Genomic DNA, 24,517 nt, shown 5'->3' with positions numbered 1-24,517 from the left:
AGCCTGACTACAAAAATATTTGTGTGCTCTCCATTAATTGGGCGTCTTGTTATCGTTGGTAGCTGTGGGTGCCATAAATAGCTGCCGTCGTGTACAATAGCTTACTTTCTTAGTGTGAAGTGTTGTTTTGGCTTCTTGTTAGCCGTTTGAATATTTATCCCAGGTAGAACCCCCCGTAGTTAGATTTCCGTTCATGGTTCCAGATTGAGACTAACGTGTTTCCTTCTCTCTGCTTCACGAGAGTCAAATTCCTTTTATCCTTTGATGTTGTTTTAATCAGTCTAATTAATTCAGTCTAATAACCTGAGGTGCAAACTGCGATCCAGTGATGAGAATAACAGCATGTCCACATCTATTCACAGCTAAAGATGGGAGAGGAAAAGGAGTCTGCGTATGGGTATCACCACGATCTCACAGGATGTAGACAGGATGCATTGTGTTTTTGTCCTTTGTTGGCACAACCAGCTTTAGTTCTGAATCCAGAGCTTTGTTTATCAGTCTGCAGGATCTCTTTGGTCAATCCAACGCTCAGCTGGCACAAAAATGCCAGTTGTTTGACATTTATTTGAGCTAATGTGTCACATTCATCTGTCAGTCACAGCCACAACTATTAAAATTTAAAGTTTTTTAAAGCAATGGATTTTTAAAATAGCATAGCATTTATATTTGCACACATTAACAGAATTATTTCCGAAAAAACAAAAATGATCACAACCGACATTATTAGTCCCCAGAATAAGTCAATCACTGGAACTCTGCACAGCAACGGACTGTGAGGTTGCAAACCAAGAAAAACTCCACTTCTGCAGAAGAGAACAACTTCAAGCCTGAGTCAAGCATGTTAAGGACAACACAGAGGAAGATTATGCTTACTGGAAACATCTGCTTTGGAAAGATGAGATGAAACTAGAGCTCTTTTGGTAACACTCTGGAACTGGGAATCCTTTCAATGTGGAAGGAATCATGAAGAAAGAAGCCTATGTGAAGATTTTCAGAGAAAACTTCAAGCAGTCACCAGCAAAACCGGGTCTGGGTCATCGCTTTGTCGTTCAACGACCCAAAGCACACATCACTCCTGATGAAGAACTACTTCCGGAAGACCAATGTGAACATTAATGGCTTTCTTGCACAAAGCCCATACTGAAAATCTGTGGGGTGAACTGAAATATGGAGGAGCTTGAGAGATTCTCCAAAGAAGAATGTGCTGGGATTGCTCAGGAGACGTGTGTGAGGCTTGCTGGAAACTTCAACAAACAACTGCAGGTTGTCAAACAGCAAAAAGAGTTTTGTATTTTTGTAAAATAAATAATTTTGTGAGCAAAGTAAATGGTCTGTATTTGTATAGCGCTTTACTTGGTCCTAAGGACCCCAAAGCGCTTTACACATTCAGTCATCCACACACTGGTGATGGTGAGCTACAGTGTAGCCACAGCTGCCCACTGACAGAGGCGAGGCTGCTGGACACTGGCGCCACCGGGCCCTCTGACCACCACCAGTGAGCAACGGGTGAAGTGTCTTGCCCAAGGACACAACGACCAAGACTGTCGGAGCCGGGGCTCGAACCGGCAACCTTCCGATTACAAGACGAACACCCAACTCTTGAGCCACGATCGTCCCAAGTAAAATGTAATCCAAAATCCCAAATAAAGCTGGGATGTTTGGAAAAGCTGTGTTCTGTCATCATATGTATATTATATATATATATATATATATATATATATATATATATATATATATATATACATAGTTGTAAGTGTTCCTTTTTTCATGATATCCCAGATATATTTTAATTCATATTATCCGGGTGATTGAGAATAAAGTCTGCAGTGTTTTTTCTGTGCAAAATACATTTGGACGAATCTTCCAACATCTTAAAGCTTTTAGCATGAAAAGGTCTGTTCGGTTATGCTACTACTCTACAGCAGCTCTGTGAGAAAGGACGGCTGGGGAAACCTACAGAAATCATCATCAGCTGTCAGCTGCAGGGAAGAGTGCAGAGGTGATGATGACACGACAATGATTCTCACAGTGCTATACACAAACACTGAGAACTGCCAGGCTTCTCTTTCTCCACTGATTTCAACACACCACAACCTCATCTTGTGACACTCTGCTGTCAGATTGCTGTTGTAACTCATCTGTTGACTCACAGATCTCCTCTTCACATTATCTGATTCTTGGCTCTCGAAGTTACAGCTGACACCGGGAAGGTTTGTCTTGTAGGTCCTGCTGAAAGCTCAGAAAAAAAGCTGTGCTCACAGAAACATTGTAGCTATCCTACACACGGGGGCTTTAAAAAGAAGAAGCTTCTTCTGAGCATCAGCACCTGCTCCAAAATACCAGGCCACCTCCTACAAAGTCTCTCATGTCAGTCCATGAATTACATGCAGCCACAAAGTCACTGACACTGTAGATGACCCATCCCACATCCTACACTGCGCACGCAGCCTCGGAATAGATTACCTCCAGCAGACGTCTTCTCTGCCTGCAAGGCAAAACCGCTCGTAGGAGAAGCGCGTTTGTTCCTGAGGTTGAACCTCAGCCCTCCACCGATCCGACCACACAGCAGCACCGTCAGCGCGAACAGCACGACTCTAATCGATCGGTGTTTCTTTTTTACACTCTCAAGTTTAAATTTACATTTAACTTAATGTTAACTTCAAAGAGAGAGACAGAAGTGAATTTTACTGCTTAAAGGAGCCTTACAGGTTGTGTCGATGCCTCAGATTTAGAACTGTCCAGCACTGCTGGGGTCACACTGCAACAGGCGCACGATGGAGGGGTCGCTCTTTGCTCCTTTGATGAACTCTTCCAGAGACAGTTTGCCTGAAAAAAATCAGAACAGAAATGATCTTTTTATGATTCATATTTGCGTGCACAGCATAAAGCTGAAGAAGAAAGAAGCATATATACCAAAACAGTGTGAGATAAAGTACAACACACTGGTGAAGAAAATCCTCAAACAGGAAACGTTCCTGCATTTGTCTGTCAAGTGTGACTGTGTTGGGTCCATTAACATTTTAAGCGAGATTATAACAATTTCAGGGTTAATCTCTTATGCTTATTTGGTAGCATCTTTAGTTCAGAGGCTTTACAACATGAACGGTACGTCCTAATATGTTCCACTTCTCACCAAAAGGTGGCAGTGTTGAGACAGGTCCTCTCTTCTCTGATCACTAACAGACAGACTACAGCTATCTCCCCACGAGTTGCTCTCCACTTGTGATTCTCATTACAAGAAGTAAAAGACACTTCCATGCTTTAGTCATTGCGCTCTCTTGCTCTCGCGTCATCTTGCTCCCATTTTTCTCCCCTTTCCTCTCCATCACTGCCCCACCCAGCACCATCATCCATCTTTCTCTTCCTCCTGCCTTATTTGTGCCTCTCCTGTGCTGAAGGATCACGACACAGAGTGTTACTGATGCATCAGAGAGCTGCACAAGCATCCAAGTCTAACTGTGTGTGAATCTCAAGTGTGACGTATGTGAACGGCGCTGGCAGTGCAGAGCTTCCTCGTCTCGTATTAAAGAAGACTTTGGTGACAGCTAATCAGGTGGTAGTTGGATGGGGAGTGAGAGAGATCAAAGATCAATACACAGGGAATAATAGTCTTTGTGCACTTTATAAACTAGGCTGTGTGAAGTGTGGATAATTTAATCTGCTGAAAGTTAAAACTACTGGAAGTAAATGCTACATCAGAGTACTTCCTACCGTCTCTGTTGGTGTCCATCTGCCTGAAGATCTTCTCTGTCCTCTTCTCAGGTGTCGACTCATCCTCGGGCATCTTCATCACGGACGACACCATCTTATATATCGCCTACAGAGAGACACACACAGTAAGGTCAGATGAGCCGGGTACTAATTTATGCCTTCAGCTGTAGAATCTCACACACATTTGAAAATGATTGCAGCTGACAGGCGTGATTCTAGCCGGCATTTTTCCATTGGTTGACGCGACTTTTCATTGCCGCAGCAGATCTGCTGAAACCTCTTGTCTGCTTCTGCAGGCGTGTATCTTGCGTTATGTGATTGGAGAGGTTTAGTCTCCTTTTAAAAACATTTATTGAATGCTTTATTGCTTATTTTCACTGCTGATTAAACAATGAACAGCTGAGTGTGAGGTCCGTTTTGCAGGCTGTAGATAATGTATGGAAAAAGGAAGGATTCCTGACGCAGTCTATGTGCTGAAGATTTTGACCTGTTCAGTTTTGTAAGAGATTGTCTACTCTATTTTTGTAACTAGGAGACTTTCTGGGTCATTATAAAAACTCTACTACAAAACTACAGTTTGAATAGCTCACCTGCTCTCTCTCTCCCTCTCCCTGCTTTTTAAAGTTTACCACATTTGCAACTACATAATCTTACTTTTGGACACCTCTGTGTAGAGTAGAGTAGCTTTGCATAATTCGCAGTTCATAATAATGCTTATTTAAACTAAACATTGTGATTGGCTGTCCCTCGGACATACCCCCTGGTTTGTCCATCCATTCGTCCTTTCACTTAACTACTTATCCAGTTGAGTGTTGTATATAACAGAATACGAACACACGTTAACGTTATCATACTGCAGGTAATCAAATTGGGTTTTTTATTGCTTTCCTTTCCAAAGCTGGAGTCTTAGTTAATGCTAGCAGTGCTTTTCTTTTCAGCCTTCAGAATCCCTGCTGCTTTTACTCGGCTTGTTATACTCAACATCCATTCAGACCAAAAGCAACAAGGACTTCCACTTTGTCCTGCTGTAGCGTGCCTTGACAGAGTTAACAGAAATCACCGTTTGGAAATCACTCTCGAGCAGGACAAAGTGGAAGTCCCCAGAGAGTCCCTGTGATATTTGCTTTATTGATATTAGGGACATTTATGGTGACAAACACGCCGGTTATTGAGCATATTTCCACAGTATCTCCACCTGTTTAGAAGTGATTCCAATATGCCAGCTTGTTGCACTGCTTCGCCGCGCTGCGACTGCGTATTTGCGCTTTAGGTTGGTCTTGGAGACCAACACGCAGTCTATTTATCAGTGTTGTGTCTCCTTTGCTTTCTGTTGCAATGCAGGCTGTTTGGCAGTAAACAGTGAAATCACAGCCCACTCTGTCTCTAATAAGGAGGCGGTTTTGAGGGGAATGGGAGCTGACATGTGAACAGATGAGGGATGATTGTGATTACAGTGCAGCCAGAGCTTTATATAGGTGCTGGTTATGCTGCTTATTACCAAAGCGGCAGGGCAGCTCGGGAGTTCAGGGACAAGAAGCAGCCAGAGTGACTTCACTTTGGAGATGGGTCTGTTATTAATTGGCATCCTTCAAGGTGCTGTGAGTAAAGTGGGCTGGTGTTGCATGTTAGGGATTTAGCTGCTCATCTAATCCAGCGAAGCAACACGCTGTACAATAAGCTCACATTTCTAAATCCCCAAATTACAAGCAGCCAGTAAGAAGTGAAGCGACGTGTGAAGCTAAGGATGCTGAGCCTGAGAGAGTCGGAGGATTTTTCTTCAGAACTTTCTAAAAGGATGATTCTGTGAATACGATACTTGGAAATCCCACCTTTTGGTTTTTCCAGTAAACTATTGTTTGCTTCAGCTTAAGACATAAGGGGCGACCGTGGCTCAAGAGTTGGGAGTTCGCCTTGTAATCGGAAGGTTGCCGGTTTGGGCCCCAGCTCGGACAGTCTCGGTCGTTGTGTCCTTGGGCAAGACACTTCACCTACCGCCTACTGGTGATGGCCAGAAGGGCAGATGGCGCGATATGGCAGCCTCGCTTCTGTCAGTCTACCCCAGGGCAGCTGTGGCTACAACTGTAGCTTGCCATCACCAGTGTGTGAATGTGTGTGTGAATGGCTGGATGACTGGGTGTGTAAAGTGCTTTGGGGTCCCTAGGGGACTAGTATAAGCGCTATACAAATACAGGCCATTTACCATTTACATCAGGGAATGAACTATACTGGTCTGTGCACTCGATTTGGTTGCCCCAACAACCTTTGTATATTTTCTTTTTTGTAATAACTGGATTCATTTGGTGTGTTTCATGTTTAGAACAGGCTCTATATAAGAAGCCAACACCAGAGGACAATCTTCTACTTCTTATTTTAAAGGTTTAATCACTGCTAACCAACTAACCTCGGCCCTTCCTGTCTAACTTACGACTTCACTGATGACATCATTCAACAGCCGAGACATCTTTCGCTTTGTTGCAAGCAGGAGGACAACACAGGACTACCAACGAGAGCTTTAGCTTCACTGGGCCTTGGATTTCAGCAATTACAAATTAATTTTATTTCCCGGCTGAGGACCATGGCCTCGACTAATAGTCGAATATAGATAAAACCAGAAGGGGCGTGTTTGGAGGTCTTGTCTGGCTCCTGAAATTCAGATAATTTATCTCCAATTAAAATGAAATTACCATAGAAATGAGAGATTGTTCATTATTCTTAAGCTTCCTTTTAAATGTGCTCATACATTATTTCATTAGACTGACATTTCAAATTAGGAAGTGTGTCATCAGTGACAGTTGTTCATTGGAAAAGTGGGTATTTTTTCCTACATAGTCACAATTTTTGTTACTGCAAATTCTCTAGAAATACTGTGATAAATTTAGAGGCTATATCGCTACCTGTCATATTACTGAATAACAACGGCTTTACCCGAGTTAGCCTCCTAAACCAAAAGTAAAGCCAGTTCCTCAGCCTTGCTCTTTCTTCCCCTGCATCCAAAGACAACAATCTTTGTCTTAATAAGTCAGGTCTTTCTGTGGTTTTCTCTTCACATATGACACCCTGCCAAATGCTGTATCCTCCCTACAGTAATTGCCTGTCTCCATATCAACTCTCACTTCCCACTCTTACTTTGGATTCTTGTTATATCTCCTGGACTTAGCCTGGGCATTTTTTCTCCTCCGCCAGTGAATTTCTTATAATTTATCTGTAGCACCTGTATAGGTTTCTTTTTTTTTTTTAAATTGTAGAGTCAAGCTTCAGCCATCTAAGTAGTACCCATTGTGCAGCCTGAATGTCACAGGGAGAGAGAAGCCTCTTTCATGTGCCTTGAGCAAGCACACAATAATGTCTCCAGTGAAGCCAGAAACAAAGGCACAGGTGTGTGAGGGCAAATAGAGAGAAAAAGACTATAACCTAGCCACTTGTAAGTGTGAAGGAGAAGAAAAGCAGGATTGCATAGGGCTCTTGTTTTTTACCTTCCCTCCGTATAATACAGGAAAGGATGTGAAAAAGGCACCATTGACAGAGGAAGAAATGCAAAGAGTGAGGGAGGGCTTCAGCTTGGTCAGACTTATTTGTGGAGCCGACTGAGCACCGTTTGAGTTGGTCAGCAGTAGCTACACAAACACAACACAGAGTCTCTCGTATCACCCTCACACCATAGCTGAATATGTTTCCCACGGCGACTTTATCCGCCCGAGCAGCCGTCTATTCACCTACTCTGCTATTACGTTCAGTCGCTTAAATTACTAGTATGAATGCTCTCTGCCATCTTCTTTTTCGCCAGTGGAGACAATGGACGTCCCTCTGTGCTCGTCTGCTCTGCTATAAGCACCTCGTTTCAGATGAAAGGTAGACAGAGGGTAGATATCAACTATTGATGAGTTCAGATTCTGTCATTATCTGAAAAGGATGATCCGGGCTGGCGGTGATCCATCCAATTCAATTACTCTCACAGCAAAGATAATTATGATCATCACCAGCATTTACACACTCTCTGCAGGAGAGAGCATTAGCTAGCTGGGAAAAGCTGGAGCTCCCAGGCACAATGGCGAACGGAGGCGAGAGTGCATGGGAAATATGAAGACCGCAGTGGGGGGACAGACAGGGTCCTTAGAGTGAAGCACTGGCAAGTGATATTAAGATAAGATATTCTCACATGAATATAGAGGAGAATATGAATGATCACAAAACAAGACAGAAGAGCTCGTGTGATTATTGCACTTGAGTGAACAAGGCTCTGTTTGGATGATGTTCAGCATGTTTATGTTAGGAGGTGGTGGGTAGGTGTATTGTTGTTCTTGGGTTTTGTTTCCCTTCTTGGCACAGGTAGGCGGGGCGGGGCTTGATGGCATTCCGGCACACTTGTGGCGCATCGGACGTCATCAGTGAGCGCTTTTATGGAGCTGAATCTGTAAGTGGTAATGTGTTGGTGCAAGCTGAATCTGTTGATTCCCCGTGATTGAGCTGCATGTTTTTAGGATCCATCACCTGCCTGCTTTGTTCTAGCCTGTCCCGCTGCCTGCTCGCCAGCCTAGTTTTCTGTTTGTTGGCTTCTTTGGATCCGTGACGGAGAGTTACTTCGTACCAGGCTGTGACCACCGCTACAGCTGTATTTCTGTGTTGCAAGTAAGCTCTCCAACTCTCCCCGTCCACTTTTAGTTTAACTCTCGGCTATCGACGTACTCTGTAACTTTGTTTGTCCCTCGTTTTCAGGTAATTCCGGTGCGTCATCGGTCCGCCCGCATACCTCGGCTCCGTCTCATCCGTGCACATTTTTACCTGTATATAGCCCCTTCCCTTGTAAAGGGGTGGCTGTAGCTCAGGTGGTAGAGCAGGTCATCTACTGATCGGAAGGTTGGTGGTTCGATTCCTGGCTTCCCCTAGTCTGCATGCCAAATATCCTTGAGCAAGATACTAACCCCAAATTGCTCTCCAATGCAGCCATCGAGTATGAATGTGTGTGAATGTTAGCTATAAAAGCACTTAGAAAGATGTGCTTGTGCGAATGGGTCTGAATGGGTGAATGCACAAGTTGTGTACAGCGCTTTGAGTGCTCAGATGAGTAGAAAAGCGCTATATAAGAACCAGTCCATTTACCATTTAAATATTCCCCCATCATTGTATATAAATCTGCATCACTACTATCCTGTGCTCGTGTGTGTTTCTGCCACTAAATCCATCCGGGTAAAGTCCCCCTAACAGTTTAACATACGTTCAGCCAGTTTGTCCATTACTACGCCACCATTTGTACATGTACGGTTGAAGACACTGTCTTATCTTTAGAGGTATTTGGTAAAGCACATTTAAAACGTGATAATGGTGCTAGATTCAGCCATTGGACCAACAAGGTAATTGCAATTCATTCTGAGCTAGACAATAATGTATATAATAAACCAAGCAACACGTGGGAGCTGGTGCTGGTGGTGCTACTTGGAAATATCAGGGAACCAGAAAGGTCTACAGGCAATTGGATGCAGGGCTACTACTGTTAATCTTTCACCATTATCACCAGGACACAGATACACAGGAGAAAACGAATGCATTTACCTTTATGAGTCACCTGTCGGATCTGCCGTCTGATTCTACTGGAAGCAGCGTGTGACTGTGATCACACTAATCTGAAGGCTTTAGTCAGATTCAAGGATTCTTTTTTAACTTTAGCAATTCCTTTTAAAGGTCTGTCTGAAACCTTTTCTCTAAAATAACGTTTTCAAAATCTGGAGCTTCCAGACCCCTCTTCTGTGGAACCAGCTCCCAGTCTACCTTTAAGCTTAGGCTTAAAACTTTCCTCTTTGATGAAGGTTATAGTTAAGGCTTGAGGTTTCCCTGAATCCTCCCATAGTTAAGATGAAATAGGCCAAGCCTGCTGGGGGCTTACGCTTATGCCGAGTGTTTCTTTGTCCCTCACCTCGCCTATGTGTTTATACATGTAATTTTCAGCAGTTATTAAACTCTGGCTTACTCTCTTATGATTTGCCTTTTGTCTAATATCTCTCGTCTTTCCCCTGAACTGGTCACGGCACATGGCTGCCCCTCCCTGAGCCTGACTGAGGTTTCTTCCTGTTAAATGGGAGTTCTTCCTTCCCCCTCTCACCAAGTGCTTGTTCATTGTCTTATTGTTGGGGTTTTGTTCTAATAATGTACGGTTTTATCTTACAATATAAAACACTTTTGGGCGACTGTTGTTATGAATTGGCGTGATTTAAATAAAGCTGAATTAAACTGAATTAAAGCAAGCTTCTTCTCTGCAGAGGCAAGGGGCCCTAAACCAGACCACAAGCCAAAGACGAAAATAGATGAACATAGCGTGCACGTCTGCACGCGACACTAAAAAGTTAAGATGGCACCGAGTTCTTCATAATCATGCGCTTCTTAAAGCGTTACCATTTGCAACATACTTGCACTCACACGTGCTCCTTCAAAATTCATTCATATTCACATCAGCTGAATAGACGCGAGCATCTGAGTCACTGCTTTCTGTTCTTTTGTCCTTGTGAACAGTGTCACCTTTTACTGGAAAATGGGCAGAGGGTTTATGGCGTCAGTGTGCAGAAAGAAGTGACGGTGTGAAGTCTGACTCATAGTGGTCTTAAAGTAATGGGACTAATTTAGCCTTGAAGCAATGATAGGTGAAGCAACACAGCCTGGCTAGCTCAGGTTTAAGGCGTTGTCGTGTAAACGGTGGTTCAGATTGTGCTGAGAGAAAGTAAAAGTAAAGCCACCATGTACTGGTGAAAACAAAATCAATTATATTCACAGCACTTGTTATTATAGATGCCAGAATGAACATTTTTAGGGCAACAAAGAGTTAATCCACAGCACGCTGGATGGGATGACTCATAGAGGCCACCCCAAACACAAATATCATCAAGCTGCCTTGTGCCTTAAACTATTCAGACCATGTTAGCATGTATCAGTTTTTATTTCATTACAATAATCCACCAATATATCACTGCTTAATTCCTTTTAGTCACCTCCTCCTCAGCCATATAGAGCCATAGTAACACACACAGATGTATAGTCACATATGCACACACACTGCATTCCTTTTGGGTTAATCTGTAAGAAATAATTGCTTCTTCTCATTGCTTCCTGTTCTTCTGCCATCCCGCCTTCCCCTCATTATCAGGATACACAACATAAATGGCCTGTTTTGAAAATGGCTCACACACTGAAGATCTGATGAGACTAATTTGAGTGAAACTGCAGTGGGAGAGACTGGCCGGCATGTAATTGTGAAGGAAGTCAAATATAAACTGTGTTTGTGCGTGTGTACATGAAATAGTCTGTTTACACGAAAGGCTTTTGCAGGAAATGCCACCCACGCTCGGCTTTTATCCTGCTTTTCTGTCTTAAAGGTGAGCCGTACCTGGCTACACGGATCAGAAAGCAGCTGTTGAATTTTTCACAGAAAAACAAAATGTAGCTTATTTCAAAATGATCAGAGTTTGTATTGCATTTCATCTGTTTCTTTTATTTCCTTTTCTTTCTTGGACGTTTGAAAGTCGGCATAGTATGCTGCGCTTTTTAGTCTGCCTTCATTATCTTAATAAATAACAACAGGTGAGCAAGCAGTGTGATTTAATACAGACGTGCCTCCTCATCTGCCCAGCGCTGTAGCTTATTCTGGTGAAACATGCAGTCAAACATGACAGGGCAAGAAATAATAGACCCTGCAAGCCAAAAGGATACTGAAAGCGATGCAGCCAGTGTGGATTAGGCTGAGCCAGAGGTCCATTTGTTCCTGTAAAAGGTGTGGGGCAGAGGGAAAATCGGCTCTTCTCCTATCATGACAGGGCTACAAGCCATAAATAAGACGGAGCTGAGCTAATTAATCTCTGACTGTTTCCAAAACTGCTTTTACTTGGCAGCACAATGAATGTTTCCAATCAATCCAAGTGTACCTTTTAAGTACACTGACATTTTAATGCTGGCAATAAATAAGGGCCTGAATGACGTAGCTCTCAAATAGGGCTGCTCAATTAATCAAATTTTAATCACGATTACGATCTGGGCTTTCAACGATCATTAAAAATGACTGAGCCGATTATTAGCCCCTCCCTCGTGCTTTACTCTCGCGCTGCTCCGTGTGGCAAATCGAGCGCACCTCTCTGCGTTTCGAACACGTGTCAAAATAATTAAGATCAGCGGTCCCCAATCTTTTTTGCGCCACGGACCGGTTTATGCCCGACAATATTTTCATGGACCGGCCTTTAAGGTGTCGTGGATAAATACAACAAAATAAAACTAGTACCGGTACCGAAAAAAAGAAGATTTGTTCATAACACACGTGAAAAGAGCAAGGAAAACCGAGTAAACGATAAAAACGATAACAAAATAACGCTGAAACACCTGAGCCTCAACTCTCGCGGCCCGGTACCAAACGACTCACGGACCGGTACCGGTCCGAGGCCCGGGGGTTGGGGATCGCTTATTAAGAGGACCCGAGGGAAGCTCGGAAAGCTAAGCAGAAGTTATTTGGAGAGGAGAGTGACTGCCGTTGGTTGAAAAGAGAGGTAAAAAACACTTCAGTGGTGTGGAAACATTATGGGTTCGCGGAGTCAGACGTGGATCAAGTAGACACAGTGTGTAAACTTTGCTGCAGTGTCGTAGCTGCACCACAGAGCAACACTGCAAAGTTCACTAAACATAGATGTTTACATTTTTCATTTATTTTTTATATTGCAAACATTTGCACTGTTATCAGTATTTGCACACTATTTTATATTATTTTTTGACAATCTTTAAAGTCATTATTCAACACATTGTTATTGTTAAATAAATATCGTCAAATAATCGAGATCTCAATTTCAGTGAAAATAATCGTGATTATCATTTTTGCCATAATCGAGCAGCCCTACTCTCAAAAATCATGTCAATGTGGAGTCACATCCAGCACCATGTCTGTATGAACGTCCTTTCTCTGCTCATGAAGAGTGCTGGAGGCCACAGTGATGTTAGATGTTCTCCTTGGTAGGAAGTTTTCTGTATTTTAGACACTTTGCCACAATCTACACAGAAGACTCACCTGCACAATCTCCAGCATCTCAGCTTTACTGATGTACCCGTTCCCGTCCAGGTCGTACATACTGAAGGCCCATTTCAGCTTCTGCTCCAGCTTGCCGCGCGACGTCACACTCAGCGCGATGATAAACTCCCGAAAGTCTATTGTCCCATCCCCGTTAGCGTCGAACGTGCGGAAGACGTGTTCGGCGAACTTTGAAGCGTCTCCGTAGGGGAAGAAGTTGCCGTAGATCTTCTTGAACTCCTCCATGGAGAGGTTCCCGCTGGGGCAGTCCCTGAGGAAGCCCTTGTACCACTCCTGGATCTCGTGCTCGGTGAAGTCGGTGCTCTCCAGCAGGTCCTGCATCACCTCAGGGCGGAGCTTGCTGTTCTGCTTCCCCATGTCGTCGGTCCTGTCAATCACTCAGCTCACAGCTGGGAACACAGAGAAGACAACGAGCTTGATTTTGAGATGTGACAAAAGTAATAATGTATTTTCTAGTGCTTTTAGCGTTAACCGCTGCAACCATCTTTGTATTTTAACTCCACGAGTCATGTTACACGTCCACGAAGAACAAATGTCTATTAGTGTGAGACATTCAATGAAAAAAAGCTTTGCAAGGGCGACTGTTGCATACATTTTTCCACTGAAGGGTTGCTCAGTTTAGACCTGTGCTGTGTTATCAACTAGTAAAATCAAATGTGTCTGTTTTTCTTTATAAAGCACAAGTTCATATTTGGACTATCAGCTACACAGATGAGCTAGCTGCTGTCTCCTTTAGTAGCTTCGCCTGATATGAAGCAAAAATGTAAGCAAACCCCTCAGACGTTACGTTGATCACTCCTTTTTTATAACTAATGGAACTTTCCATGGAAAATAAAAATAGCTCTGTGAACCCTGAGTGCACACAGCACCAAAAGTACATGGATTTAATTACTCTATAAAACCTCCGCAAACACACTTAACTGGCTTAGATGCGCTGGAAGGAAAAGGCAGTACAGTCAAATGATTTGGAGACGGATCTGCTTAACAAACATCGTTCAGATTCATAACCTCTCGAGAAAGACAATTTCTTTATTGTCTTCCTGGAACTTGTGATATCAGTGTTTGTGGTCCAGATCTTTATAAAGAGGTTAAAGCTTTACGATCCCCATCTGCAGGCTCTGAGCTGAAATGTTCATGTAAAATGAGAATGTTTACTTAAAGTAGCGACAATGATGATTCATTAACTTTGGGCCTTTATTTGAGCTAGAGCAAATGGACCATTACTTTATTACTAGTATTACTTTTAAGACAGTAAAAGCGACGGCGCTCATAAAAGCTGCTCATTAGATTTCGTGTTGAGGAATTGGTGACTGCTGGCTAAGAAGATCATGAAACTTCTCAGGGAGTTTATTTGTGTATTTACTTTATTCTTTTATGTGTCTTGAAATCGCCCAGTATTTCACTGTTTCCTAGTTAGGCTATATAAAATCTAAATGCTTAACAGCTGGGTCATTCAAATACCCAAGCACACTGTTTCTTCTTAAAATGTCCACTCCCAAGCACAATCGTGTTATATAACGCCACTTTTGTTTTGTCTGCATTCAATTATGATATTATTTCTCGATGACGCCTTATTTATTTTCTTTCTTACTGCACTGGAGACTCAGTATGGCATGGAAATACTAACAAATACAGCTGTGAAGTGGTCTTATCTGCCCTTTTGGTGACACAAACAGGAAGTGCTTGCTCCTAATCTCAGAGAGATTGCGCTGTCATTACACTAACTATAGTGTCAGTGTGTATGTGAGTGCACAGGCATATTTTTCAGTATGAATGCAATCAAAGTATATTTAGAAGTACCAAGATATGGTGACTGCATATGCTTTAGAATTCATGTGTTGAGGCTGTGTACATTTGTGCACAGTATATATTCAGCTCTGTGCGATGTGCTGTTAGGCCTGCCTTGGCCTGCACTCTGAAAAGGAAATGAGTCACTTATGTCCTCAAAACCACCATGAATAAAAGCATGTTTTAGGAAACCATAGGAAATGAAAGCCTCTTTTTTTACGTCACGACGAACAGCTCGTTCACAGTACTGAGCTGAATACTGCAATCTCAGAGAGAAATGAGAAGCAAAAAAGAGAAGGTGACTTCTTTGCAGTCCCACCCACCAGCAATTTCAGGTCATATCAAGGTTTGACTAAGGCCGTCACCAAGGAAAAATATCCCCAGTGTAAGCAAGGCTATTTGAGAAGTGATAAGTTAAGTGAGTGCTGAATTATCTGAGCTGCAGCCGTGCTCTAAATCATGGTACAATAACCAGGCAGGCGCTATAGAACAGCTACCACTTCTCTTCAGTAAACATGGCGATGAAAAGTGCCCTGATGCTTGGGGTGCTACGGTCATAATCAACTGCTTGAGTACCATGTGACTGATGACACTTATACAATCGCGTTTGTTTACTTTTTATTAGATGACTTCTGCTAACACGTAGGGCACAACAAAGAACTGCAGTGGACTGAAAATGTGGGCCGGGTGGATGTTAGCACATACAGCATGCGCGCTATAATCCCAAAGTATGAATTCTGACAAAAGTTAAACAGGACTAAATGGTCAAAAACTTTACAGCGGTGTCAAAGAGTAAGCAGGGCTTGAACTTCATCATCATCATCATCATCATCATCATCATCATCATCATCAACTTTATTTATAAAGCACTTTAAAACAACCACAGCTGACACAAAGTGCTGTACATTGGATCTGTAAAATAAAATTACATAAGATATAAGTAAAAACCAAATAAAAAAAGAGTGAAAGAAATCATTAAATAGCTACTTCAATTAAAAGAGAAACTAAGTCTCGCTGAGGTTAAAAGCCAAGGAATAAAAGTGGGTTTTAAGACGTGATTTAAAAGTGGACAGTGAAGGGGCCTCTCTAACGTGCATGGGCAAATTATTCCATGATTTTGGAGCCACAATAGAGAAGGCCCTGTCCCCTCTGAGCTTCCTCCTGGATCTCGGTACCTCCAGGAGCAGCTGGTCAGCTGACCTGAGAGACCGACAGGGTATGTGGGGATGAAGAAGCTCAGAGAGGTAAGGTGGGGCAAGACTGTGGAGGCATTTAAAAACAAACATAAGAAGTTTAAAATGAACTCTATAAGACACAGGCAGCCAGTGCAGAGAGGCGAGCACAGGGGTTATATGCTCTCTTTTTCGAGTTCCTGTTAGGACTCGTGCAGCCGCATTTTGAACCAGCTGCAGACGTGAGAGCAATGACTGACTGACCCCCACATAAAGTGAGTTACAGTAGTCCAGGCGGGAAGAAATAAAAGCATGGATCACTGTTTCAAGATGCTGCCTCGAAAGAAAAGATTTTACTCTTGCCAGTCGCCTTAAATGATAAAAACTGGACTTCACCACTGCTCTGATTTGGTTGTCCAATTTAAAATCACTGTCCAACTTAAAACCAAGGTCAGTAACAACAGGTTTAAAATAGACTTCCAGGGATCCTAAAAACTAAGAATTTCTCTCCTTTTTGTTTGTCACACAGCTGTTTCTCTAGCTTTTCTGTGAGCAACCAAACGCAGCGGTACGAAGGTCCATGGCAAGAGAATGTCCCCATATCTAAACAATTATCACGTCTTGCCTCATGATACTACAGCTGGCTTTTTCTCTCCGAGTGGCCAATATAAACACCGTATTTCCAACATGGTCAGACACCACAAATTCGTTTTCTTTTTCTTCACAACTGCTCTAAAAAACAGCAGCTATGCAAGCAGCACTAAAGGTGGTCCTAAGCCCAGCTGCACTTTGAGCTACATTCTTAAGATGCGAGGCCGACATCTTAAGATGTCTACGGAATAAAGATGCAACAGCAAGATGTCCATTAGAATTTCAGGCCTCAGTGAGACTGGATGCATTCAGACTTATATCATGTTCAATGTTGCAAACAAGATAAGAAGTTTTACAATTAATATTTAAGGGAACGTGAATCCAGCAGCAGGTAATGCAAATAACATTGGCATTTATACAGTATATATACTGAGAATTTCACTGCAACCTATCACATATGGTAGATATTACACTGTGAAGGTGTAACATCTACCATAGAGAGATGCTGCTAATGTAACCAAATGTGGCTGCAAAGCTTGTACAGAATATGAAACATTAAGCTATTTGTTTCTACACCAAGTCTTTTGTTACAATTTTGACACTATTCGGAAATAAAAATGAAGCAGTGCTTACTTTCAGGTGGTTTCTTCAGTGTGCAATGGTGCAGTCTCTTTTATTAGATCATAGAAAGAAATACATTCAAGGCCTTTAAAATTAAATGAAAGGAAATGACGGACACATGTGATTTTTCATTTTTCTTCTTTGAAGCAGGTGAAGCTGAACAAAGGTTTTAGTTGAATAACTTTTAAAAACTCTGACTTAGTGCCAATTACCACACTGACCGAATGTCAGCAACGGACCCTCGGAGCGGTTACACCAGAGTCTGTCGCCAAGCACTTCAACTAATGAAATCCACAGCCGTGATCCTGTCTGCTGCTCTATCACCAGCCTGTGCACGCACACAGACACATACACACTCACAAATCTGTAATTAGTGACCCACTGTGCCCTGTCACCTGCTATTTCCAGCGCGTACATATACGCTCACACAGCCCACTCACCCCACACACCGCTGCAGCCATGAAACCACTCTGCCAGTCCTGATGACATGCTTAGCCAACCGAGGATGCTCCTGGCAACCCACTTGATGATGACATGGATTTTCAGCTGAAGCCTGTATGTGTTTTTTTCTGGACCACTGGAAGTTCTACGCTTTGTGGTGGTTTCATCTTCATGTGGTCTTTTTTTAATGACCAACAAGTTCCTCAAGGAGAGAAAAACCAAAACTGGCTACTTCTACGATGGATAGCCATTCTTGCGGATAACATTACCATTAATAAATTAGTGTTATTGAAAAGGGATTTTCGCTATCTTTGGTAAAAATACACAAAGGGGACTGTAAAACTATGATCTAAAGGCCTGGCAATCCTTAGGACAACAAATCAGATAGATGTCTATGTATATGTACTGCAATGTGCATAAAGGATTGACAGCAGCTGACATTAAAACGAGTAGGCACTGCTGAGTGACAGGACACGTGTCAGAGCTTCTCAAGGCTGCTGCATCCTTCAGTGAGCTCTTCAGAACGTCAGACAGTGGAAAAGCTGGTGTCTTGCATTTCAGGCTGGGGGTGCTAAGTCCTCATAATATGTCCTCCAAAAAAGCCTCTTGTGTTAGATTAATTAGGCTTATAGATGGTCCAATTTGAGTTTTGGGCTTCTTCTAAGCTTTAATGTAAGATGTAGTTCCAAGCATGCCTAGTAACCCACGGAAGCCACTTTCATGAGCAGATTATCTACTGTGTGGAAGATGGATAGTGGTCCTGGATAGTGGATCCAGGCCAACGTTAGTGATTTTTGCTGGATTTTAAGACGTTTAAACTCTAGCAGTGACCTGTAGTAGTTGAAATTTTTCAGGTTTTCATCCTAGATATGTCTTTTTATGATAATCAGTTTGAAAGTAGAATGCAGGTTAAGCAAACAGGGTAAGGATCTTATCTTGGTTTCTAATTACTACACATGGAAAACCTTGAAAGTAATGTAGTGACATCCAATTTCAGCCTCAATGTAAACACAGGGATTAAGTGGTTCCAAGGCACAAGGGGGGCTTGGCTTAATCACTGACACTGGGTAAGAGGTGGGCTGTGTGTTCACGATCACATCCTCACCTCCGCCGTTAGGATCACCAATTAATCTAACATGCATGTCTTTGGATTGTTTGAGGAAACTGGTGCGCTTGGAGAGAAGCCACGCAGGCACAAAAAGTTCAAGTGAGAGCATCAAAGACACTTTTACTGTTGAATATGACTTCAGAAATTGACTTCTACTTCATCAGTTGATTTATTTTAGTTGTTGTAGGGCGAGGGAGACAGCAGCTGCAGCATTCTTTAAACACCAAATGAACTATCATCCAAAATGAGTCATTCAGATTGAAGTAAAGTCTATGCACATCTGGTTGACTACGGCTTGGATTCACATTCATAATTTACAGTCCTTTCAGCTTTGCTGAAGAGACTTTCTGATCACTTCCCGGGTGGACAAAATCATTTCTTTGTAAAACAAAGGTTGCAATCAAACTGTATTAACATGTTTATGAGACAGTGAAAGGAGAGAATACATATTCAGTAAATATTTGTAATATCGATATGAATCTTATAGAGTCTTTCATCTTTTTCCTCTTTGATTCATAAACTCCTCACCTTTCTCTTGCACCTTGTTTTTCTATTATTTAAATGCTCTTCATCCTCAGCATTATTTCAACCTACACATGACCAGCTCTCTCTTATGAGGCAATTCCACTGCAGTTACCATAGTAACATTCAGCAAAATCATAGAGCCATTGATGAGATTTCTGGCTGCATGCACAGCAGACACATGCACATGGGTAAAAAAGCACACACACACACACGCACGCACGCACACACACACACACACACACACACACACACACACACACTACTCTCAATCAAATACACTGTGCTCTGTGTGTAGGTGTATGATAATGGTGGGGGGTGCAGAAATGTGAGGTGCAGTACCAACTGTGGTTAACTGCTACACAAATTCAAAAAAGGTAATAAAATGTTCAAATGGAAAGAGAAAGTCAAATAACCGTAATTACAACTGGGTAAAATTGGCCAACGCTACAGTGGTCTGCATGAATCCTCCATTTGAAGCATCCATTCAGTTTTTTATACACCGATCAATTCCAGATTGAGACGTGCAGCTTGGTAACTACAGTTCTTAATTCCTTGAGGGATGTATACAGGAAATCTAATGCTGCAACATCTTGAGGCCAGATTTCTTTTTGTCTATTGCTGTCTCATACGTGCCATTCTTCTCATGCTTGCATTCACACTGACACGTACGACTACATGCAATGCACAAGAAATACCCGCGTGGTGGACCAGGAGCTGTCAAAAAGTCGAGTGGAGAATGATGCGCACTTCTCATTCTCAGTATTTGCAATCTTTGCTGCGTAGCAGAAGAGCAGGAAGCAATTTTTTGTCCAGAAGGAGGAATATACTGCAGATGGTAATATAAATGTTAGCTAGCTACGTTTATCTTTTTTTTAAGACACTGATGTCTGTGGATTGGTTTGCTGTTCAGATGTCACCATAGCTGTTGCACAGAATAATACATGGTCTAATAAGCATGATGAATGTAGAATTTTAAGGATTGATACCAGTATCACTATTTGGCAATTTAAAAATCAGATATTCTCATAAATCTGTCGATGCTGTTTTGGTTTTTTTTGTGTTCGCGGTGTTCCAAACATCTGCATTGCCAGTGTTTCTCCTGCCTCTTCTTTACTTTTTAAAATTTGATTAATTAACATGTGACACTGTTATTATCTCAGTTACACTGGCTTCCTGTTAAATTTAGAGTCGATTTTAAGATCCTGGTCTTGACCTACAGAGCTGTGCACGGACTGGCACCTGCCTACATCTTTGATCTGCTACAGCCCTATGTCCCTAGCAGGTCTTTGAGGTCATCTGATCAGGGCTTACTTGCTATAAGAAATACTAAGAGGAGGACTAAGGGTGATAGAGCTTTTGCCACTGTGGCCCCTAGACTGTGGAACTCTCTCCCCCAAGCATTAAGAACTGTGGAGTAGCTGTTTTTAAAAAACAACTCAAAACTTACCTTTTTAAAACTGCTTTTGGTTAATTTTTTGCCTGTTTTATTTTCTCTTTTTAAATATTTTTATGACTTGTAATCTTATGTGCAGCACTTTGTGATTCTGTCTTGAAAGGTGCTATATAAATAAAAATGTATTTATTTATTTGATTGTTTGATTGTTATATAGTTAATATCGGCCGATACTGTCGGCCTGCAGATAAATCGGTCAACACTCACACTCTGTGCAGTAAGTAAATAGTATACATGGAATACAAGATGAAAGTGTACTAGCAACCCCCCCAAATTGAGGCACAATGTTTTCATTCACATCACATCACAAATCAACTGGATGTTCTGAGCCCTGAAGCAAAAAAACTTATCATCAGCCCATTCTTCCTAAAGTGTACATTATGAACGATTACAGATAAAATATTTTTACAGTAAAACCCAAACTATACCTAAACTGCCCCAATAGCTGCCCCTTATTGAAATGACAAGCAGCAGCACTGCACCAGTTGCCTGTGTAGACGGAATCTTGAATGGAGAAGACTAACAAAAATAAATGTGTGGATTTTAAGATGTGGGCTTGCTGTGAAAACCTGATAACTCTGGTAGCTTAATGACAACTTGATGAGAAACAATAGTTGTCAGTGAGGAGGTACATTTTCCCAAGTTTTCTCACCAAATATGCCACGAGATGTTGAATGTTTCTTTTTAAATGAAGTCGAAAATTGTTGCTTGAAATATTGTTTTAGCTGTGTTCTCTATAATTTCCGTTCCTTTCTTACACACTGACCATTTTGAGAAAAACCTGCAGTTAATGAACAAAATCTACCAATTCTTTTAGTCATTGTTTCTTAAAAGTCTAAAAAAAATATTACTCTAAAAGACGTTGCTGTTATTTTGCAATTTGTGATAAAATGATGAAATAGCAGTTCTATTTCTTCAACCAATCCAATAAAATTAGCTAATTAGCTTAACTGTATCTTCTAATTCAACCTTGTAAATCCAGTTTTTCACGAATGCCTGGGTGGTATAAATGACCATAACACCTTGGAGAACAGGTACAGCTATCAATGCAATGTAGTTGGAATCATTTGTATTGTAATTAACTTTCACTGGTATCTTGGTTTCCAAAACTGAAGCGGGCTGAATTAGCATTTGGACATGGCTATGGCTAATCACATCAGACTAGCACAGTAGTGAGCTCACTGTGTTTACTGTTTTATTCCCTGGCTATCTTTAACAGGGACTAGACTGTAAAAAAGAAAAACAGAATCTCAAAATTGTTAGTTTTCCTCTCATGTTGGAAAAAATGTTGGTACAAAGTGGCATTTGGTAACTGGTAGCTGGTTAGCATGCTAATTCACCAGATTACTATCTAGTATATAGATTGTAATTTCAATCAGAAGCCTGGTCTCTGAGCTGCTGTGGTCTTCCATTTAATGGCAGTATTTCTAGGGTAAAACTGAAGCGCTGCAATGTAACAAGTTTGTAGAACTGGGCTGTGATGCCTACACACAGGATGCAGCCACACATGGAATACCTGGGATGCTTAACTCCATGTAACTCCTTTGCTTATACAGATACAGATCCTGTTTTTATGTCAGGATCCAAAGACTGCTGTTCTCTTTGGATCTGCTGAAGCTATAGCAGAGAGTTCTGTCAGTTTTACTCCCTATCACCACAACTCGTACATATACTGGCTGACTCGTACAAGGGTGGCTGTAGCTCAGGCGGTAGAACAGTTCATCTACTGATTGGAAGGTTGGTGGTTTGATTCCTGGCTTCCCCTAGTCTGCATGCCAAATATCCTGGGGCAAGATACTAACCCCAAATTGCTCTCCGATGCATCCATCGGAATATGAATGTGTGTGAATGTTACCTAGAAAGCACTTAGAAAAATGTGCTGGTGTGAATGGGGCTATATAAGAATCAGCCCATTTACCATTTATACTACAATACATGGAATCCGTGTTATGCAATGGTGATGTTATTGATAAATGTGGCAAACAAATATGAGATTTTGAGTATAAGATACAGAAACCTGTTCTAAAAGGTTTTCATTAAGTGCAGGGATACTTCATTTGGAAAGCTTTCTTCTATTTGCTAAAGCACTTTGCTAATTTTTAATTCATAGGGCTTTTATTATATTATATTTATATGCCGCATATATCTGAATGGAAAGTGCAGATGCAAAATCTGCACTTGGGAGAGCAGTTCGGGATGCAACCCCTGAATAAAACCTATATATTCATCAGATCTCCAAGAGACTGTGAGGTGCAAATATAAAGCAGTCATTTTGTTGTTTTTAGGAGAGTGACTGAAAAAGAAATGGCAGTATTGTTAAAAAAAAAGAGAGAGAAAGTTTCCCATGTTTTTTTTAGAAACATCTGCAGCAGTTTAAGTCTCCAGAACAATGGACAGCAGGAATGAAAGGGGAGGGGGAGTACAACAGAGAAGGACACACAAAAATAGACATTAAAATAAGAAAGAAAATGCTGATGAATGGATGACTACTCTTTCTGCTTATATCCTGCTGAGCCTGAGGAAACCCACCTCCTGCCCCAGCAGGAAAACTGTACAACAATTCAAATTATTCATCACTTAACTTAGGGGGGGGGGGGGGGTTTAAGGCCTATTGTACATGTTTCAAATGAATCTTCATTAACTACAGTAGTAAGTCAAATCTCTAACCCAGTGGTTCTTAACCTTGTTGGAGGTACCGAAGCCCAGCAGTTTCATATGCAAATTCACTGAACCCCTCTTTAGTGAAAAATAAAATATGATTTTTTTCAAATTCGAGACGTAGATATGTTTTTTACATGTGCACAAAATGAGCCGTGCATGTCACGGCGGAGGCTCTGCCCAAACCCCTGAGACCGACTCACCGAACCCCTGGGTTTCGATCGAACCCAGGTTAAGAACCACTGCTCTAACCAGTCTGTAACTTCCACTGGTACCAAAGAGGCCTCCAACTGGCTAGTCAATAGGTGGATAGAAGGTGACTCTAAAGTCTTTAAAGTGGGACGTGTGAGTTTGCAGCAGTTGGAGTGAAGTCTGTCTTTCTAGGATCTAACTCCTTGTTTCGTCTCAGTTTGTTTGGCTCTTTCCCGTTAAGTCGCTACCAAACCGGAGACAGCATTTGAAGTCCTGTCACATTGATTGTTGCTGCTAGCTGGTTAGCTGCCCACGATCGTTATTTTCAGCTGTTATACTTTTAAAAGGCCTTCTTAGTCTTCATTAGGTTGCTATGGTAACAGACCTGATAGCGGGTGGATGAGTAGGCAACCGCACACACTGTAGTGTCTATTGATTTAGGAGCAAAAGGAGCGATCCAGTGAGATGCACAAGATGACACACTTCCTCAAGTCAATTTTATAATCAGCTTAAAGGTTACGTAATTCAATCTGTGAAGCTGCAGTGCAGAGATCTGTGGCCATGCTAAAGGTATTAAACATTAATTAATTTTAATAATTATTTATACAGGCTTGTTTATTTGCATTAGATGTAAAAATGTATAATGGCCCAATGAATCTGTAGAACAACAACAACATCTCAGCTCAACTGTTTTGACTGTTATGAGAATCAGGTCTGGTTGCATGCCTGTGTGGAAAATTGTTCTTCTCTACTGTGTCCGAGAGAAAACGACCGCTGCCTTGTACTCCGAGGTCGTGTCTAATTTGCTTGGCTCTCCATCTGTGTAGCCCTGGTGGGAGCGCTCTGTCTGCCTGGCACTGGATCATTGGACCTGCCAAATTGGTTGGATGACTAACTCCTGGGGCCCAACAGGGGGAAACAGAATAGATGTCTGCCCTGCTGTTATTGTGGTGATTACGTCTGAGGTCTGCTGCTAAATTTCATACAAGTGAGTTTTCTCAAATCGCAAACAGACCCCATTTAGCTCAGCTACTGAGCTCTGCACTGTTACACAGCTCTGTGGGTAGAGGTTGTCTTTGTCAGAGATAAAAGCCCAACTTCAGCTTGGAAGGTAATTGAGCTAAACCTAACTCTATGAACTTGCTTAAAACTCACAGTCACTCTATTGCACATATATTTTAATACAAGAACCCAATGAAAGGTCCTGA

General features: G+C 41.9%; 1 protein-coding gene across 3 annotated transcripts in view; it reads right to left on the bottom strand.

Moving 5' to 3' along the window:
* Positions 1-24,517, bottom strand: part of ncalda (neurocalcin delta a) — a 72,207-nt gene that overhangs the window by 7,237 nt on the left and 40,453 nt on the right. For all 3 annotated transcript variants that reach the window (XM_085178439.1, XM_085178436.1, XM_085178435.1), the window contains 3 exons: positions 12,740-13,149; positions 3,712-3,817; positions 2,707-2,826 (listed from right to left, as the gene is read on the bottom strand). In XM_085178439.1, the coding sequence (XP_085034565.1) occupies positions 2,729-2,826; positions 3,712-3,817; positions 12,740-13,117 (582 nt within the window). In that variant the 5' untranslated portion in view covers positions 13,118-13,149 and the 3' untranslated portion in view covers positions 2,707-2,728. The remainder of the gene's footprint in view (positions 1-2,706; positions 2,827-3,711; positions 3,818-12,739; positions 13,150-24,517) is intronic.

The sequence above is a fragment of the Neolamprologus multifasciatus genome, chromosome 11 (genome assembly GCF_963576455.1).
Source record: "Neolamprologus multifasciatus chromosome 11, fNeoMul1.2, whole genome shotgun sequence".
In the NCBI taxonomy this organism is placed as follows: domain Eukaryota; kingdom Metazoa; phylum Chordata; class Actinopteri; order Cichliformes; family Cichlidae; genus Neolamprologus; species Neolamprologus multifasciatus.
The sequence above is the reverse complement of the archived record's forward strand: the minus strand, read 5'-3'. Positions and strand labels throughout refer to the sequence as shown.